The sequence below is a fragment of the Leiobunum rupestre genome, chromosome 4 (genome assembly GCF_980474605.1).
Source record: "Leiobunum rupestre chromosome 4, qqLeiRupe1.1.hap1, whole genome shotgun sequence".
NCBI classification, from domain to species: domain Eukaryota; kingdom Metazoa; phylum Arthropoda; class Arachnida; order Opiliones; family Sclerosomatidae; genus Leiobunum; species Leiobunum rupestre.
The window spans coordinates 17324319-17343818 of record NC_143387.1 but is presented as its reverse complement, the minus strand read 5'-3'; the positions used below and the strand labels follow the sequence as shown (position 1 = coordinate 17343818).

The 19500-nt window shown below is 37.3% G+C and overlaps 2 protein-coding genes across 6 annotated transcripts; one reads left to right on the top strand and one right to left on the bottom strand.

Moving 5' to 3' along the window:
• Window positions 1-1144: 1144 nt before the first annotated feature.
• LOC149946516 (uncharacterized) lies at window positions 1145-8024 on the bottom strand. Of its 2 annotated transcripts, XM_090172564.1 has the most exons (4): window positions 7929-8024; window positions 4319-4600; window positions 2057-2313; window positions 1145-1987 (listed from the first exon to the last, which is right to left on the bottom strand). In XM_090172564.1, exons 2-4 carry the CDS (start codon window positions 4585-4587, stop codon window positions 1347-1349), a joined length of 1167 nt encoding a protein of 388 aa, XP_090028690.1. In that variant the 5' UTR covers window positions 4588-4600; window positions 7929-8024; the 3' UTR covers window positions 1145-1346. The 2 variants fall into 2 exon arrangements, with proteins under 2 accessions (XP_090028690.1, XP_090028689.1); XM_090172563.1 differs by having other exon boundaries at window positions 1145-2313.
• An 850-nt stretch (window positions 8025-8874) lies between these two features.
• LOC149946515 (uncharacterized) lies at window positions 8875-16003 on the top strand. 4 transcript variants are annotated; one of them, XM_090172954.1, is made up of 6 exons: window positions 8875-8978; window positions 9052-9183; window positions 9250-9281; window positions 10382-10545; window positions 12536-13139; window positions 15724-16003. In XM_090172954.1, exons 4-6 carry the CDS (start codon window positions 10406-10408, stop codon window positions 15910-15912), a joined length of 933 nt encoding a protein of 310 aa, XP_090029080.1. In that variant the 5' UTR covers window positions 8875-8978; window positions 9052-9183; window positions 9250-9281; window positions 10382-10405; the 3' UTR covers window positions 15913-16003. The 4 variants fall into 4 exon arrangements, with proteins under 4 accessions (XP_090029080.1, XP_090029079.1, XP_090029081.1 ...); XM_090172953.1 differs by having other exon boundaries at window positions 9540-10545; XM_090172955.1 differs by having other exon boundaries at window positions 9052-10545; window positions 12536-13167; window positions 15724-15795.
• The last annotated feature ends 3497 nt before the right edge of the window (window positions 16004-19500 follow it).

The following is a 19500-nucleotide window of genomic DNA, read 5'->3' as shown; positions in this document are numbered from 1 at the left end:
ACGTCCAATGGCAGGGTTTCCACCAGTTGTACACGGTATTCGTCTTAGTATCAATTTGCGATCGCATCGGGCGGGATTTGAACCCGAGACCTCCTGATTGACAGGCGGACGTTCTACCACAGAACCACCGACACATGTTACGCCTTATTGAAAATTAGACCTTCAGCTTTATCGGAAGCGTATTTAATAGAGTACGAAATTTTGGTTTAATTGAAATAGAATTGAAATTGAAATTATTGCATCGAAGAAATTCTAATTTAGCGTTTCTCTATTGATTAAAAACAAATGCGCCACCCAGGTTTCGAACCCAGACCATTCGGCTTGGCAGTCGAGCGCTCTACCACAGAACCACCGATAGCTGCTTAGAATCACTGAAATTAAGACAGGCATCGTAAGCATAATAGGTAATAAAGTCTTTTTTTATTAATGAATTTATGAAGGCCTAATCTGGTATTTTTTAAAGGTTAAATCTTGTTTTAGCGCAGTCAGCCGAGATTAGAGGGTTAAAGGGTAGACCCTGTGGGTGGTCCACTTTCTTAACGACCTATATATAGTTCTGTTAATTCAAAGGAGATAATTTAACGTTAATTGCTTTAAGAGCTGGCGGTTAGTCAAGTGGCTCTCTGTGCTTTGTTGATGGTAAGGTTTTTGCTTCTTGTAAATACATTTGGTGTGGATATTTGGATATCTACGATTTCTAACGCAGTCAATGATTTCTTGGGTGTGCGAGTCATTATATGATATTGGAAATTGGACGGCATTGGTCTTTTTCATGTGGTATGTGTCACAACGTCAACAGGAAGTGAACGAGTCGTCCACTACCAGATATCTACGGTATCTTCATCAAGGGCGAGTGTTGAAATAAAATGAGCGTTAAAGATGCGGCAAATATTTCTAAGCGAGTAATTCCAAAAAGCCTCTGTAGATATTTCTTTCATTAAAATTTGCTTCGTATTATATTTAACTGATAAACTTGTTCTGTAAAAGGGTTTAATTCAATTGTGCATTGTTATAGTACGTCTAACTTACTGTTGTAACTACTTAACTTATGATATTCTGGATAAATTAAAATTGGTCGTTTCGTCTCAATTATTTTAATTATAATTAAAATTTTATACCGGGCGGGATAGAAATGGGTTAATATTTTTAACAAATAACTCTAAATTGCGGAGATATATCTTTAAGGGTTATCTCGAGAAATTTATACCACTAGGGACAATTCTTCCGAGGAGAGGTATATTTTGGCTTGCCAACTTGTTTTGGATATAGTTTTATTTGTAAATTAGAAAATAGATGGAAATCGAATCGCTTAAAATATAACGGCCAAAAATGAAAGTTACGGTATTTCAGGAACTTCTCTTTAGTTTGGACGTGAATTGCCGGGCACTTTCTGGACCGCGATTCAAGGCTTCGGTCAGTTGGTCGAACAAAACGTCGCGAGAGACAATGTAGTGTCGAAATGGCTCCGGCGCTTCCTCCCAGAGGAAGACGAAAATGTCGGAGCGGTCGAAATCATCTTTGAACCATCCGATGTATTCGGCGCAAGTTACGAGTACCTCGAAATAATGATTTCCTGTAAAATATTCTTCCGTCCACAAGATGCGCGTGACCTTTTCAATCAGTCTGGCGCAAATGTAAGGCGAGCGAGCGTAATTTTCCAGGAATTTCGCTATTAAACCCGGCGAAAACCGTTGGCGGCCTTTCAAAATAAGTCGGAACGCTTCATTGGCGTCCATCTGGGAAAACATAAAGTACCATTTGTTGAATTCGAACGGTTCCTGAGTGACTCTGATATTAGTGACGGCCGTCCTTATCACGGCAGCCTGTTCTTCCGGGTCGAAACGCCACCAGAAATGTCGCATAGCCTGGAGGGTGCCGTATTGGTAAGAAACGCTGAATAATTTAACGTACCACGGCGAGTCGCGAACGCCATCCAAACGCGTGCAATGATACAGGATTCCAACGTCGAACCACTCCAGTTTTCCTTCTATTAAATACGTCCAATAGTGAGTCATCAGGCATCTATTAGATATTAAGTTATCTAGTTTTTTTTTACTGAATCTTTCGGATGTGAGGAATTGGCGAACATTTTTAGGTCTGATTTCTTTCCATATTCTTCTGACATCTTCTTCGACGCAGTACTCGCAAGCCAGCGCGAACCGCAATTCCAAGTCGAGACGGATATCCTTATTTAACATTGGGATCATTTGATTCATGTCTATCGTCCCTTGGGACAGCCAGAGTAATTTAGAAAGGTCTTCCTTGAGGATTTCGATATTTACGGCTAAAAATTCGCTTCCGTATCTTATATCACTGTGAAATAGAAATTGTTCGCATAAGAAAACGTAATTACGAGCAAATTGGAACAAATAAAAAATTTCTTCAAGGTCGTTGAGAAATTGCAGTGATGGTTTCGATGCACGAATTCGCCTGCAGGGTTCAAACGACTATTGGTAAACCGATTTCCAGATGTAAGGGCACTTAATATTTTAAGATAACCTTAATAAAATGAAAGTTTAGAGTAACTCTCCTTGTTATAGGGTATAGGGTTACTCATTTCATGACTAACTAAATGGGTTCCATATATAAGACATCTTATATTTGATAAGAAAAACCATAAGTGTATAAAATTGATACATAAGTGTGACACTACCTATTCTTCACATACAAAAGTTTTACTGAGAGCTATTCACAAGACAGACATTACGGGCTTCGTCGCGGTTTTGCGTCCGCTAGCTAACGCGTCACACGTAGCCTTTGACAGCGCCTCGCTTCTGGTGATGACGTCACTCCGTTACTAGCTCTCAGTAAAATATTCCCCAAAGTGTCAAACTTATGGAACAATATTATACACTTATGGGAAAACGTATTGACGTAAATTTGTACTCTTTGGGGCAAACTTTCTAAATCATCATTAATTTCCCTGATTTCCTTAAATGTTTCCAAAAAAATTCAATTTCCCCGATATTTCCCTGACTTTTCTGTCAACAATCTAATTCCCTGATATTTATAGGTCTGTATAAACCCTGGTGTGATGCTATTTCAAGCTACCCAAGATGGCGGCCAATTAAAATTGACGGCTGATTACTACCAGGAAACTATAGAGGTATACACTTGGAATTTTCTAAGGTTCCATTGGGACGGTGATACGAAAGCGCGTCGAGAAAGAGGCGGAGCTTAACTACGTCAAGTGTAAGACGTAACACGACATTTCAAATTCATTGGATCGAGGTTTGACGCGAAATGAATGCGTCGTCATGGTAACAAATAGGCGATCTTCCCGCGCAAAAAAGGCTTATAAAATGATGGATTTGAAAACCTCAATTTGTTATCGTACTTAATATTTCAGGTATTTTTATGGTTATAAAAGAGATAATCAGGTGAGCTAATAATATAATAACCATGACTAGGCTTAATGACGAGTTTTCGTCGAATGAGGGTAGCAAGGCGCGAGAGTTTTTCTCGTGAGTTTTCCCGCTTTAAGACACGCCCGTTTCTACGAGCTTCATCACGGCCATAAAAATCTTCCTTAGACATTCCAAGTGTATACCTATATAGTTTCCTGTTACTACTTATATCTACTAGAAGCAAATTATTGAATTTGAGGCTGGTCAACAACCACATTTTGGCTTTTAAAAGCCAACCATCGTTTTTAGCTTCTCTAAAGAAGTTTAATTCCCAGAATTTAAAACAAATGTATTTAATTTAAACTTTTATCTCATTGGAAAGGTTAAAACCCCGTAGGCCTAATAGGTCCAGTCAGAGAGGCATCTTTCGAAAATCAGAAGCAAAGAAACAAGTCGTCGCGTCGTTAAAATCCACCTTTTGGTCGGGAGGCGTGCACTGGCATTTACTACAATACCGTATACAACTCTGCCAAATACCAGTTCATTAAACATTCATTACATACACTCTCAAGATTTGTATACCTCCAAAGTAAGTAAATACATACCGGGGTAAAACCATTCATTTGAGATAATAGTCGCCATAATAACGTAGATGTCGGCTGAGATATTGACAGTAACTACGCCTCGGCCGCCACCTTGGATAGAAAATGGCGTCAGGGACGTGCTTAAGGGGGGGGGGGGGGTCGCCGGGCAGTCGCCCAGGGCTAATATTTTACCATAGGGATGTATATAACGGAGGGCCGCTTCACTCAGTTTCGTCCATGCATTTCGCCGGGGCCGCGAGACTTCTAAGCACGGCCCTGAGTGGCGTCACAAGATTCGTTATACCTCAAAATCCTTCAAACTCAAATTGATTGATTTCCCCTTTGGCTGTTAACAGACCAAAGAGTGGAAAGAGCGAGGTTGCGTACCTCAATTGTAGCCAGTCCCAAACTTCGTATCCCACGTAGTAAATCACTTTTATTAATTCGTTTTTCGTCAATGTGGGCAAACGGAGAAATTGCATGTTCCGCTCAACGTAGTCTCGGATTTCCGGCCAACGAACGGGACCTTCGAAAAAGCGTTCGAATTTCGACATTAAGGACGTCACTCCTCTCGATTTCCACAGTTGCACGGCTGTCTGCAACATTGCTTTCGTTTTCAACGTTGGAACATCCTCGAGATCTCGCAACAGGGGCATGTCCTGCTATTATCTGGAAAATATCGATAAAACCAAGCGTGTAATCAGGTGAAGGGAGGTTTTTAAACCAAATTAATTGATTGATAAATCCATTAAAAGACATTACGAAAAACCAATTAAGGAAATTTTAAATATTTTATAAATATTTGTGGGAATTTTAGATAAGCCTTAGTACGCAGGAGGTGGGCGCCATTCATAGAAATCTCATAGGTACCTTGGCTGCGTTCAACAACTCTTAACGAAATATCTGAAAAATTATTTTCATTGCGAAGTTGTTGAACGCTTTTTACGCTTGCTATAAATTTTGTAAAATATCGTCTGTTGCGGCGTCTGCAGCTAGCCTTTCTCCGTACCGCGACGTCACGTGACCGTTGAGCAACGGAAAAACCTGCTCTTACTGCCGCTAACTTCGTTGCTCAACGGACGGGCAACGTGACGTTAAAACCGGAAATAAAAAAACCGTTCAGTAAAAATCCGCTGACCGTTGCGCTCAGCGCTGCTTTTTTAGAGTAACTGAACGCAGCCCTAGAATACTGCCGTCTATGAAGGGACCTGTTCGCCAGGGGTCTTTCAGCCAATGAGAGGCGATAGAGTTACTACGCTACGCCCGACGGGTCATCTCTCGGTGGATAAATATGAAAGCTGCAGACGATGCCTTAGATAGCCAAGCTCGGGAAATTCCCATAGGATTATGCTGGGTTTTTTCGATTTTTAGATCTAAATCGTTTTGAAAAGATAACACAATTATAGCGGTAAATATACCAAGTTTATAATTTTATTTTAATATGTATGATTAAGGAACATTCGGAACCATTTGGAAGAATATATCTCAGTTTCAACGGTTTCTTCCGTTGTTGCGCTTTGTAAACATTAGGCCTAGATAAATCTGACTGGCAAAAAGTGGCGACCTGACGCTCTTAAAAACTGCTGATAAGTGATTTGGTGGAAGAAAACATTCAATTTTAAATGCACTGTATAAAACCTTGGGCTTGTGTCTTAGCTTGCCCCGAAACAATAATCCCTCTATTATAATTAATTATTATTAATTTTCCTTTCAGCAATACCAGCATTGGGCATATATTTTGTAATTAAAGCCACTGTCGGCTCTATCATTGCCACCTGTATTATGAAAAGGCCCCTGTTATTAGAGATGGCCAGGAATATAGCGGATTCTTCGAGAGAAAAAAACGACTTTACTGGAGAGCGTATCTATTTATGGCAAAGGAAGCTAAAGTTTAAAATGGTCAAATGATACCTTCGTCAATAAGCCGTTGTAGCGTATTATATTTAGACCTCTTATACTCAATTTAGTTAACTTTAACCTAAATTATATATCCTATATAAAATATATTGATTAAAATTACTGTAATTTATGTTATTGGTCAATTTACAAACGAGCCAATCAACGCAAGGGGTACCTATAAGTAGAGATGTGAGCCGGTAAATTTACCGGTAATGGTAAAATTACGGTAAATTTACCGAGTTATTTTACCGTTAAATATACCAATTATTTTCATAAAGCAAAAAACACCCAAGAATATTTTGTTAAACTTCAAATAAAAGAAGAAACAATTACATTTTACATTGGACCAGAAAACCAAATCATTTTCCTGTTAAGGCGGAAGAATACAGTAAAAGCCTCTTTTTCGTTCAAGCTGAACGTTTCTGTTTTAACAATTACATAATTGAATTATATTTTTCTTATTAGGCTGAACCTTCCTCTAGTGCTTAAAATAATTATGATGATTCTAATATTAATAGTTAACGAGATATAAGGTCCTAACTAAAGGTAGTTTGGGCGCTTGCCCAACTTGTTTAGCTCCGGGGGTCCGAGTTAAAACGTAATAACTTAATTTCTTTTCATTTTAAAATTGTAAAAATTATTTAAGGCTGTTCTACACTTAAATATTAATTTTATAAGTTACAATACAAAATTAAAAGAGTTCAGCTTGAAATAGCGCGAAAGTAGACAATGGCCACAGTAGTCTTCCCCCTTAAAGACTCCGAATTCCCGGCACTGTGATTCTACGTTCCATACATTTAAATGTATTTCTAAGGGGTTATCTAGGAGGTTTCTCTAACAAGTAAGTTTAATGTAACCTAAGGCTATGGTAAAATTAAAATACTTTTTTAATAATTATTGTGACATCAAACCATTATTTTGATTAAATTAAAAAGTTAATGATAAATTTACCGGTTATTTTACCGGTAAATTTACTGGTTAATTTACCGTTTTTATTTTTACCATAGAAATCTCATAGGTAACTAGAATGCTGCGGCCTACGGCCGAGCTTGACGCCAGTTCGCCTTGAACCTTCAGCCAATGAGAGGCCGTAGAGTGGTTCCGCCAAGGAGGATAATAGTCCTCCTTGGATCCGCTACTATAGCGGGAGATAGGTGACGTCATTCTCTCTGGTGACATTAAATTCTTGGCAGAACCACTCTTTGGGCTGAGATCTGGCAATCGTCTGCCACGGCGTTTGGCCCATTTGCCAGTTACACGGCAGCATTCTAGTTACCTATGAGATTTCTATGATTTTTACCGGTAAATTCACATCACTACCTATAAGTACCCGCCTTTTGGGTCAAAATGTAGCTTAACTATCTGGTTTTTATTTCGATGCTAGCGACATCTGTTGAAAAAAGAGCTACTTCACGTCGAACCGACACTTGCTTTAATTTCAACAATTTTAAAATCGTTCTGCGTCACTTAAATTGAACTCCGTATAAATACCCCGCCGCACTGCTTTGATAACCCTCGAAATAAAGTTATTAACAAACATTTCAAATTGAGCGCCGTTTCCAACCCGAGGGTTCTACCACTATATTACGTGTACAATAAAACATTCGCGCCCGATGAATATTTTTTTGCAAGTCGGAATTAGACACCGAGGAGCCAGAACAATAAAAGTTAAAATTATTAAATAAATAGTTAAAAACTCAAGCTAGTTGTCACACGTTACCGGCGGTAGTCACTCTTTAAGTCCTGAGATTGGTTGATGTGGTTGATCGACTGCCACGGGTGTTTGGCTATTTCTCAGTTACGCGGCAGCATTCTAGGTACCTATGAGATTTCTATGTGGCAATCATCAAAATAATGTTCTAGCAAGATTCAGCAACAGTCTCAACAAAAATATTTTGGGAGAAAACGGTTTCTTATCCGTTGAGTCTTATTGAGGGCAGCCTATCTTTATATTGTTCATCATGAGTCCTGCCGTATCAATTTTGCCGAAATATGTCACAATAACATTCAACCAAGGCTTGAAAAGATTTATTCTGTTTACTTGACTGATAATTAGCAGTTAAAATTTATTATATTACAGAAAAATATAAAACAATACCTATGGACTTAGTGGGAAGATTTGGAAGTTTTATTAGTTTTCTACTGACATTTTGCGACAAACAATAAAGAATTGGTTAAAAACACGTAGTATTCATTCGAGAAATAACGAAACACTGGTATGACACCGAACACCAGAGCACGGTATATAAATATCTTATTCACATGACATTTTAGACTAAACTAGAAGCTTAAGCCGGATCTTTTATACTGGTGTCCTTCATTTGCTTCACAAATTACGTAACGCGGTAATTAGGGCGACATGGGGTTTGTACAAGGACTACTAAATTTTACGGGGGCGGGGGAATGGTTTGCTAAAATGTTAAATAACATATTCTTTAATGATCAATTATTTAAGAAATACTACCAATTTTTCTTATTTATTATTATTAGTTTTCTAGAGATAAACCCTAAAAAATGTAAATATTTTTTTATTCTTCTAGGGTTTAGTTTTTTTCATTATACGCAGAACTTTCCTATGGTTTAGTATTATTTATCATTCCAATATTTTAGAGTCATGGTGCTATGGTAATTCAGGGGATCTAACAAATGTTACAAGGGGGAGAGTCGATTTTTCCGTTACGTAATAACGGAATGAAAAGTACAAGTAGTCATTCATGTTCCTAGCTTTAACCAAGAATTGGTCAGATATCGCTAGATGTGGTGTACATTATATTACTTATTTAGTTTTTCTATTAAATTTCTTGAGACATTGATTACAAAAATATATACATGGTTGAGTTTTATAATTTTGTGATTTAGTTTTAAAAAGCAAGTTAAAACTGCGTAGTTAACAATCAAGTTAAATTGTTTAACAGCATTGTTATAGCACTTAATTTATTAGTCTAGTCTAAAATGTATTGAATTATAAAATATAGGTGTGCCCGGTTCGGCTTAATCCCAGTATATTGTCTTTCTTCGAATGGTAGTACCTACTTCTAAGTTTTTTAACAAATTCGTTTCGTTTGCCAAGATTCCAAGAAAGTGGAAACGTTTATTGAAAACCAATGCTTACTAATAAAACTGCCTTATTGGTACTCTATTTAAATAGGTAATGTTTTGTGTGTTTCTGTAATGTTATAATTTGTAAGTTCTAAATATCAGTGATATAATTTCGGTTCTAGTTAACCAGACGTTCGTTTTAGGCCTCGGTTGAATGTTTTTGTAAAAAATTTATAAAAGTGATGCGATAGAAGCCGTAGGACTCATGATCGCCATATAAACAAGACAGTGGTATATTAGAAAGGTTGTTCATAGTAAGTATAGCTTTTAACATGGAGGAAATAAGGAGAGCTAAGTCAGCCTTTGGTGGTGTTTATTAGAAAATTGTTGCAGACGGAAAAGCACTGACAATGTGAGTACACTCTTCCATTTTTCTCTATATGCTTATACCCTCTGCAGATCAAACATTTTAAACCGGGTTAAATAGAGATAAGTTAATCATGGTTTATTTTAAAATGGGATTCCAGACTATAACTGTATAATTTATAGTTTACTTAAAGTGAACAGTATTATGTTTATTTTATCAATATTAACATTAGGACCATGTTAGCCCTACAAGCCCAATTAAACATTGGACTATATAATCTATATGTTGAAAATATTCATGTAGCTCTTAGGGACAAGTGATAACAAAAGTACATCAATCCAAAACTCTGGCGCATCCAGAAAATATTTAAAAGGGAGGAGGATCTACTGGTACAATCGGATAAAACATAAATAATATTTGTTGTCAGGGCTACCCACAGTACCTGCAAAAGTCAAGGAATTTTAATTACCAGTAAATACGGCCAAGATAAGTAAGGTTATTAATTTTGGTTGCAAATGGAAAACGTTTACTAGAATATTGGTTCAAAATTGGGAAATTTTGTGAAGGTAGTAATAATAATAATAATAATCAGCTAGACTAATATCCAAGGCACCACTTTAGGCCTAAGTAATCAAGCGACTTTTAAAGCCATTAATTCAGGTGGCCGGGTTACAATTCGTAGGAGGGTGGTGGCAAGCCCTTCATGCGACGCGAGCCAACCGCCCCCTACAAGTTTTTACGGAAGAGGAAACCGTAGTGCTCGGGGGAAAACCCTTAAACCAGTGAGGAGAGAACTTGCAAACTCAATTATTATGTTTAGCAGTGTTGATTCTGTTTATAGTGTTTATTATAAGTAACGAGCACCATGGACAAAATGTGACTGAAAACCCCTATTTTAGACAATATTTAAATGAAAATGTATAATTAAGGGCCTAGTCTTATATCTATATATTGAAATAAAGTCATCCCGAGCGATCCTAAATTGAGATATTTACCATTTTTCATACTTTTGCTCATATTTAATCAAAAAACGGTTCCCAACAAATCCTAAATTGTGTGTGCCAGTTTAGGTACCAGTACCAAAAGCCCAACCATCCGTATCTTGGTAAAGTGGTTGTAAAACGCCATCTGTTTTCATTGAGCAGTGAATATCTGGTTGTTGCTTAAAAATGCGTTGTTGTTGCGTTGTGCCCGGATGTTCAAGTAGCTCGACGAGGAACAGCGAATTCCGTTTTTACAAATTTCCCACGAGACCATTCACCTTCAACAAATGGAGACAATACATGGATATGATCTGGAAAGGAGAACGGTAAGTTGGTTTTATGAACGTAAAATCCGCATAATATTATATGAAGAATATATTTCTTTCTACTTATGAGAAATGCTTAATATGTTGAGACGATTTTTAGCGTTGCTTCCAATCACCTTGGGGCTCGAAGAATAAGCTAATTTCCACATAAAAATAAATAAAATCAGCCGGAATCTTATTGGTTGCGTAAAAATGACGTCTTTGAAGCGTTAGGCTATGTTCGTATCCCGAAGTATAAATAAGTACATTCTTGATAGTAATTAGTCGAAAACATTATGGATCAGGGGCAGGGCCGCCGAGAGCGCGGCGGGCCCTGCCCCCAAGAGCTACCTTATTTTTCTAATTAACAATGTTTCGCGGGAGAAGTATAGTAGAACTGTAGAAGGGCTCAAACGTGGGACCCCAAAGCTTGTACGGGCCCGGGTAATTTGTACCGGCTTCCCCCCTCTCTTGTCAGACCTGAACAGGGGTATTAGCAGTACAAATTAATAGCCAGCTGCGTGTAAATAGCCCCGTAAAAGATCAGGACGAGTTTTATGCATATTCTGCCGAAGTACATAGTTTTTATTTATTGAAATTAAAGCAATTGTCGGCTCTATCATTGCCACCTGTATTATGCTAAAGTCCTTGTTATTAAAATTGGCAATTAATCTATCCGATTCTTCGAAAAAACGACTTTACTGGAAAGCGTGGTGCCATCTATTAACGGCCAAGGAAGCTAAAATTCAAAATAACGAAACAATAACGTCGTCAGAGTTGAGTATTACAACATATACTCTACTTACTTGTTAGTGGACTTTAACCTAAATTTAGAGGTCGGCGTTCGATTAACTTTTATCCATGGGTAAAATAAGTTCGGCGATATTTAAATAATATTTCTTTAAATAACCAATATTTAAAATAATAATTGTAAAATGTTTAAAAAAATCGAAAGTGGATAAGCCTATTATTTAAACAAAACAAACAATTATTTAAATAAATACCATTTTAATTCAAAAAAATGCTTGGTTGCGTAAAAACATAATTAAATAAGTTAAAATGATATTCTTTTTACCAACTTTTGTTAAATAAATCGGAAATTTTGTGGATAATGAATAAACAATTCCGAGCACTACCTAAATTATACGTCCTATTTAAAATATATTGTTAAAAATTACTATTATTTAAGTAATGGTCAAATTTACAAACGCGAGGTCCCGCCTTTTGGGCCAAAATGTAGATGAAGTTGCTGGTTTTGATTTTGACGCTAGCGACATCTGTTGAAAAAAGAGCTATTTAAATTTAGTTGGAGAAAAGTCAGGAAATTTGAATACAAAATATAAACTAACGACGTTAGGCCTAACAGCATTAGCTCGTAGCAACAAGAATATATTTATTATTACTTAATGAGAATGACTATGTTGAGACGCACGTGCTTTGGATTTATACTGAAAAGTTTCCCCGTTCTGTCGGTAGGAGTGCTGGTGAGCTGAATATATAAGGTAATTGCCGTAACACATCAAAAGAAGACCACTGACCAGGCAGTGAAACGTGTGCTTCCTGTAGACGTAGCTCGGTGCGTTTTTCTACCTTCGCTTTTACTTTTTCGCGCTCGAAACTATCATTAAGTCATTTACTGTTAATTAAAAGTTATCACGTTGGGAAATTAAAATTTATAAAAATAATATTTATTTAGCAAATTAAAACTTTGCCTATAAGCAGTTTGCGAAACTATATTTGAGTTACCAAATATTGTCTACCACTTTTCGAATAATCAGCTATTTGTTCAGGAAAAAACGATTATTCGTGAACATTTTCAAGGTCTATTCGATCGAATGATTTGGTGTAACCAAATATGTGAAATAACCCTGTGAAACGGAACAAGATTTAAATTCGTTGAAAAATAACGTACTGAACGCGTAACTCCAAAGTGTACAATATTCTAGCCAAGATAGATGAATCTAATGTTCTGTTAACCTTTAATACTCTTATGTTTTTCATTTTTTCCCAGCCCTTATCAACACAAGGCTCATCACAGAATTTGTGAAAAGCATTTTCATCGTGGAAAAACGATACGCAAAATTCCGACTATTTATCTGACGGACACGGATGATTTTGATAATTGCAATACTGACAATAGTAATGATGTTACAAAAATTCCGGAATGTAATTCCAAGATACTAGACTCTTCCACATTGAATCCCGCAATGAGTGAGATCGGTTTTGAAAACTTCCCGGGCGAACCTCGCATTTGTGTTAAAACTGAGATAGCGGATCTTTCGGAAAACTGGGATACCGGAAATTGCATTAAGTCTGAAGATGAGTCCATTAACTCTAATATCGGTATTTGTATCCTTCCGGAAGTCACCTCGGAAAACTGGGATTCCAGTACGTCTTACGAAACCGTCGCAACCGATCCAACCGCAAACGTTAATTCCGGTATTTCCGTGAAAGAAGAGCTGACCGAGATGTCGGAAAACTCGGATTCTGGTTCGCCCCTTAAAACAGAGATAACGGAGACATCGGAACACTTTCATTTCGCTTTGCACGTGAAAACGGATGAGTCGGGGACTCAGGAAAACTGGAACCCAAAGGAGAACCACTTACGTTCTGAGGTTGGTAGTTGGCTTCGACTCTGAAAGGGTGAGACCGCCATTTGAATTTCCGGAAAATGGGTTGAAAAAATCCCAGAATACGATCGGAGGCTGGATCTGCTCTCACGAGGTATCGGAGCGTTTTTCATCCAGATTTGTTCAAACACTGGTTTGAGCCTTTAAAGGGCGCCAACTACCACGAGCATTGAGTTGGGAATAGTTAGACTAGAAGGGTATTTGATATCTGCTTACCGTAGCCATAAATTTTGCTCAAATCTGGAACTTTATCATACGTCGGTGGCGCCTTCTACTAGTCCAGTTCCTTACTAGATGACCTTTACATTTTATTATTTTTTCTAATTAAATGATAAATTAAATTTACTTTTACACTTCTGTAAGTTATTTTTAGTATACTGTCGCAATGCTCTTCGCGCGTTAGATGCTCACTCGTAAAAATAAGGTAAAAACCACTTGATCAGAACAGATGGCGTCACTGTATACAGCTAAAGATAAGTGCTCGTTCGGAATTTGCCCCACCAAACCCCGATGTGTAACTCTAGTTTTCTTATTTTTCCGAGCCAAATAGTATAAAGAGGGTAGCAGTCGTGGAAATAACTTTTTTTCCAAATGATCCGCGACTCATATAGACCAGAACCCTAATTTTTAAGTAAATAGTTTTTCACAATTGGCGAAATTGAAATTCGAATGCCCTTGCAATAACTGGTGACTTTACCGGTTAGTCGGGGTACGGCTCTTGTAACCCATAAGGGCGGTGGCGCACTGGGAGATGTTAGCTCTGATCAAATGGTCCTCTCTCCACCTCCGACCTCGGTCAGGTTTGGGCTGGAAACTGAGCTTCGGCTCAGGCTAACGGCGAGGGTCCAGGCAAACTGGCCGCCTCGGCGGATTGGGTAGCCTGCTGTGGGGCGGCGGGCCTCCATATGCGGGCACGGCGGTCCTGTTTCCCGGCCTTTTGGAGTCACACTGGAATCTCCGGTGCCACCTCTGCCGGGTTACCTGCTGTGTGCTCGTCGTTCCCCTTTAGGAGCTCTCTCCAAAGGGTTTGACTCTTTACCTACGTAGGTAGGGTGTCGGCTGGAGTTGCTACAGCATCCACTCTTTATCCCACTGCTGTGTGCGAAGTGGGGATTGGTCCACCGATTGCTGCTCCTTCTGCTGGGTTGAGTGGCTTGCGTCAAAGGTGCGACCATTAGTAGTGGGGTACTGCTACCCATGCTGGATTTGTCACCTGTCCGGGCTAGGTGGTATGGTCTCTGTTACTAGGGGGTATATAAATCCATTAATCTATGTTACTAGGTACACCGGGCTATAAATTCTGACACACTGCCACAGCCCAAGAGACTCTTCGATAATCCCCTTAGTAAATGAACTGGTCCCAGATAATTACTCAAATAGTTTTAACCAACATCCGCCGACGTGAAAAAGAGATTGTAATTGTGAGTCATTTGGGGGAAGGTCAATGACTCGCGGCGTTTCCTGGATGAATTCTATGATTTTATTTGCTACTGGGTTGTTTTTGTAGTTTGAATATAGTGTTATCGAGTTTTATATGGTAGAAGTGCTTTAAGAGATGGATTTGTAATTCCAACGCCTGTGCATAGCTGTGGCTTAGTTAAGCGGTGGAGTCCTTGCCCCTTTTTGGTGTATCCTGAACTGTACCAGGGTTCCGAAATGATATTTAGTATAAATTGACAAAGGTAGTATGTAATAGAAACTAATATATTTCCATGAATTATTTACAGTGTACTTTTTAAAACTTAAACCTACATTTATAGAGGTAATACCTTTAAGATTTAGAACAGACTTTGAGTAATAAAAATAAAGCTCAAGATCTTCTAAAGTTGATATATTCCGTTTTTTAATTATTTTCTTGATTTCACATGTTATTATACAATAAACCAATATTTACCAGTGGTATGCACAATATTCGAAAAAAAAGTGTTTTGAAAACACTGAACTGTACTAAAGTTTCACCCCTTCCCGATGCCCCATTAAAAACTGTATCTGACCCTACTTTAATTAGTGTATACGCCCAATGGGTTGCAAATATTTTTGTAGCTTCATACTTTTTTAAAGGTGGAATTATCGTTGATTGCGGTAGTTTTTAAATGATCAAAGGCACTACAATTTGGGCCAATTCATTGGCTTCGGATACGGCGGCGGATTAACGATCTATCTCCCATGACTTTACTCTAGCCTTATATGGGGCCGCACCTATCATTGGTAAGTTCCGGGCCCCTAGGCTTGTTGGTTAATACGCCACCGAATTTCAAAATCAATTTTCGACAGACAACACACAACGGGAAAGTGTTGCTTATATCAATGACCCTTCTAGACGTAACTGTTATACAGTTATGTAGAATTCGGCGCGTGCATCGTAGGCTACACTGTACATGTAAAAATGGTTGGATCTGATTAATTAGAGGTTGCACGCGTTGCTTGATTTATCCTAGAATAGTGTCAGGTGATTGGTTTAAACAAGATTATACTACTCGTAATCTTTCGATTAATATTGGACTAGAGATGGAGCTAATGTCAATTGAAACGGCGAATATTTTCATACTGTCATTTACAATTTTAATAGGATGCGAAGAACGAGAACAGTGAACTTCATTACTTGAGAAATTTAATCATTGCCAAAGACGCGTTGATTAACCAACTAGTGAAAGACATTTCGAGATATAAAAGACTAGTAAACGACTTGGTGAAAAATAACCACAAGCTGAAATCCGAAGTGGATTACTTACAGGAAAACAGCGCTATAAGGGAGTGAAATATTGTGCAAAGTGGACAACCAAATTATGCTCTGTAAGCGAGCTAAACCTTGTGTATTTAAATAAATGGAATAAAATGTGTTTATATAATGGTTAACTCCACATCAAATATCCCTTTTTTAGAAAAGTTTCCCCACAGTACCATAACCAATTTTGATGAAACTTAACGCGTTATTAATATAGATATTTTTTTAAATATGATTTTAAAAACAGCATGTAGAGGAGACGACAATAGGTCTTTCCATAAATTCGCTACGACTGAGATAGTGCAGTCAAGCCTATGGACTTGTTGAGGTTAAAGGTAATAGTTAGTGTAGGGAGCTGTTGCCTCGCGTGGCGTGAAGGGCTTGCTACCACCCTCCTACGCATTCTAACCCGCCCACCGGAATTAAAGGCTTTTAAAGTCGCTTGATGACTAAGGCCTAAGGTGGTGCCTTGGGTATTAGCCTAACTGATTATTATTATTATTATTTAGCTCTCTTTAGTGAGCTGAGGAGGCTTTGTAGAAGTCGGGGAAAACAGTAAACAAAAAGCCACGCTATTTTATGGAAATACCTATTTGCGACCACCAAAGATCAAATGTTTACGATTAAATAACTTAATACCAATTAAGACAGTCGTATGAAATGAAACAAGGTAACAAATGGGAAATTTTTATACAAAAATTTAAACGTATATAATTATACAATTTTGAAAATTTAGATATTTTCACTAATTTCTTTGTACGAGGTAAATTTATGGTACGTGTTCTGCAATTTATATTTGAGATTCGATCATTTAATAGGTAAAACATACCCAATTAGCCCGAAAGTACCGTTAAAACATTTCTAATACTGTGTGAATCGACTCATTGGACTAGCAAATGACCATACATGGCAGTGTTTCAAGCGAAATTGTGGTACTGTTCCAAGATACACAAATAAAATCTACTATACTTCGAAAGCTGAGATTTCAAGCTACAACATGCATACATAAAAAAGATGAGTATGAGAGAGCATCATTCTAAAACTAATGTTCAATATTCAGGTATTTCACTGATCAACAAAGTATTTATTTTCAAAAAGGTAATGATTTTGTTATATATTTTGCGTAGATTTTTACACCTGAAGATAGCTCTGGCTTTACGAATTATATAATATTTTGCAAAGGCAATCAGCATTTAATCAGCTTTAAATTTTACCTTCGAAAAAAGCTATTAGAGACATCACAGCTTTATCGCAGCGTTCAACAATATTTCAAAATTGACCGTTTCTTCATCTCGCAATAAATGTACCTGGAATACACTCTTCCCAATCTAAACCGTCCTCAATATTGATGAATGCAAGTACGGTGTTATCGTGTTCCAGCGATTATTTTCATTCCGACAGATCTCGCGTTGAGAGATTATGCCTATACGTGGTTTTCGATGTCCTTTTTAGAGATATATCCAAAATTAATATTTTTAATTCTCCACAAGTACATATCTTCTGGTTTTTGTATTTGGGAAGTCTTTGTCGCAAGAATTGGCCGCTTCATTGTAAACCTAACAAAATAAACAATATTTTTTAATTTGATTTTAGTTTTGAAAATTTGTCTTGCCCACTAATCGCTTAACAATACAACTAACTCCATCGCAACGACTTTTGCCATGTGAGGCGGCGAAAAAGTGTCACTCGGCATTTATCTTAAAATCCATTTCATGGGAGCATAAATGGGTCGGATTTTTTAAATTTTTGTATTAACTCCCAACTCCTTCACTGAAGTAAATAAGTTTGTCAGTTGTGTTACCAAGTTTACTATTTATATCCACAATCACTTTGGCCAAAAACGAATGAACTGTAAAGGAGTTGTGGATGAGGTAATCTGAAATTACACAATATTCAAGTGTCTCTTCTGTTTTTTAAAATAAACGACGAATGGTTGTAGGGCTCGCTGTGTATTGAACGACGAAAGTGAAGTTTTCAGCAAAATAAATTAAACGATTGCTTCATTGTGGGGCTAGAGCTTTAAGCATCGTTGTATTTTGCGAGCAAAAGTATCTTTTGAGTTTGTTGTCTTTTTCTGTCGACTTTCACAGACGCACTCCTTCTTCCCGGGGCACATCCTGGAGTATTCATCATTTTCGTAATGTTGAATCTTATTTTTGTAAAACTGAGAAACGGACACACAAACATACAAAACACCAAAAACATAAAACCCCCGCTAGTTGTTACGACGCGAATACTTTATAGATCCCTGAGTTTTTTTCGACGGTATTGTCACCGCTCATATCGGGCGTTAAAAATTTTCCCGTTTGACCAATAAGACTGCAGGGAATAAAAGTTCGCGCCAAACATTTTAGAGGGAAAGAGATTCTTTCTTTCTCGCCAGTTGGACATTTTCTTGCGAAGTGAGCAGATCACCTTAGCGAATTTTATCTGTTTCACCATTTTTCTAACTCAGGATTTTTCAGTTTATTAGTTTTAATTGTAACCATTTTTAAAGTTTCTTTTTCAATAAATCATTTTATCTAATTTCCTCAGCCAAATCACGCCTGATTAATTTCTTCGATATTTTTAAGAAAAACGACACAAGTAAGCTCGCGTACACCTAAATTTTTGAACCGCCAAGTTCTAGGTGTTTCAGTCCGCCTACAACTTATCCAAAATAGTTATCCCCACTTCTTCGGACATTTCGACTCCACACGTATAAATTAAGGGCCCGGTGCAGAGATGTTTTGCGATTCCTGTTAATTTTAACAGGATCGCTATAGGCCCATGAGAATAGTTGGGGTCGCAATTTCAAGACTATAGATGGCAGCCCTGCCTTTGGACGGAACATCCGCTATCTCGCTTCAGACGAAAAAAAGCAAGGCTTAACAGCGATGCATCATGCATTGTATTATATCGGCCTGGTCAGTGCCTACTTAATAATTTAAACTAGTTTTAAACTAATGGCAGGGCCCCCAGAGGTCCTGTAATTCCTATAAAATCCTATATTTTCCAAAATGTCTTATAACATCCTATATTTTCCAAAATGTCCTATAACATCCTATATTTTTAGAAAAATCCCCCAAAAGTCCTATAAAATCCTATAATTTTGATATTTTGCCCATTTCAAATCCAACCACTCAGTTAAATTGCTAGATTTGGCTATAGGATAAATTCCTATACCAAGTCATTCTAGTCTATACTTTGTTATTGTTAACGTGGTTAGCTACTATATTTTGGTGATAAAATGGTTAAATAGTTTCTATTTTTTAAGTGAAAATCAAAGATTTATTTATCTAAATATAGATTTTGTTTATAACCGCTTAAAGTTAGTAAATTAAATAGCATATATAGTCCTATAAAATCCTATAATTTTGTAAAAATAGAACTATAAAGTCCTATATTTTTAGAAATATCCTATTTTTCCTATAAAAAAAATTTAAGATTTGAGTGGGGGCCCTGTAATGGCATAAATTAAAAGGTGTGAGTTGATTAAACATTGAAAATTTTCTGAAAGTTGATTATTTATTTGTCATTATTTGAGCCAATATCAAAACAACCCATAACGCCACCTTAAAGGTTGTTGTATAATTTTCTTGATTTGCCACGTGCAATGTGAATTTTTTTACCTAATGTTAT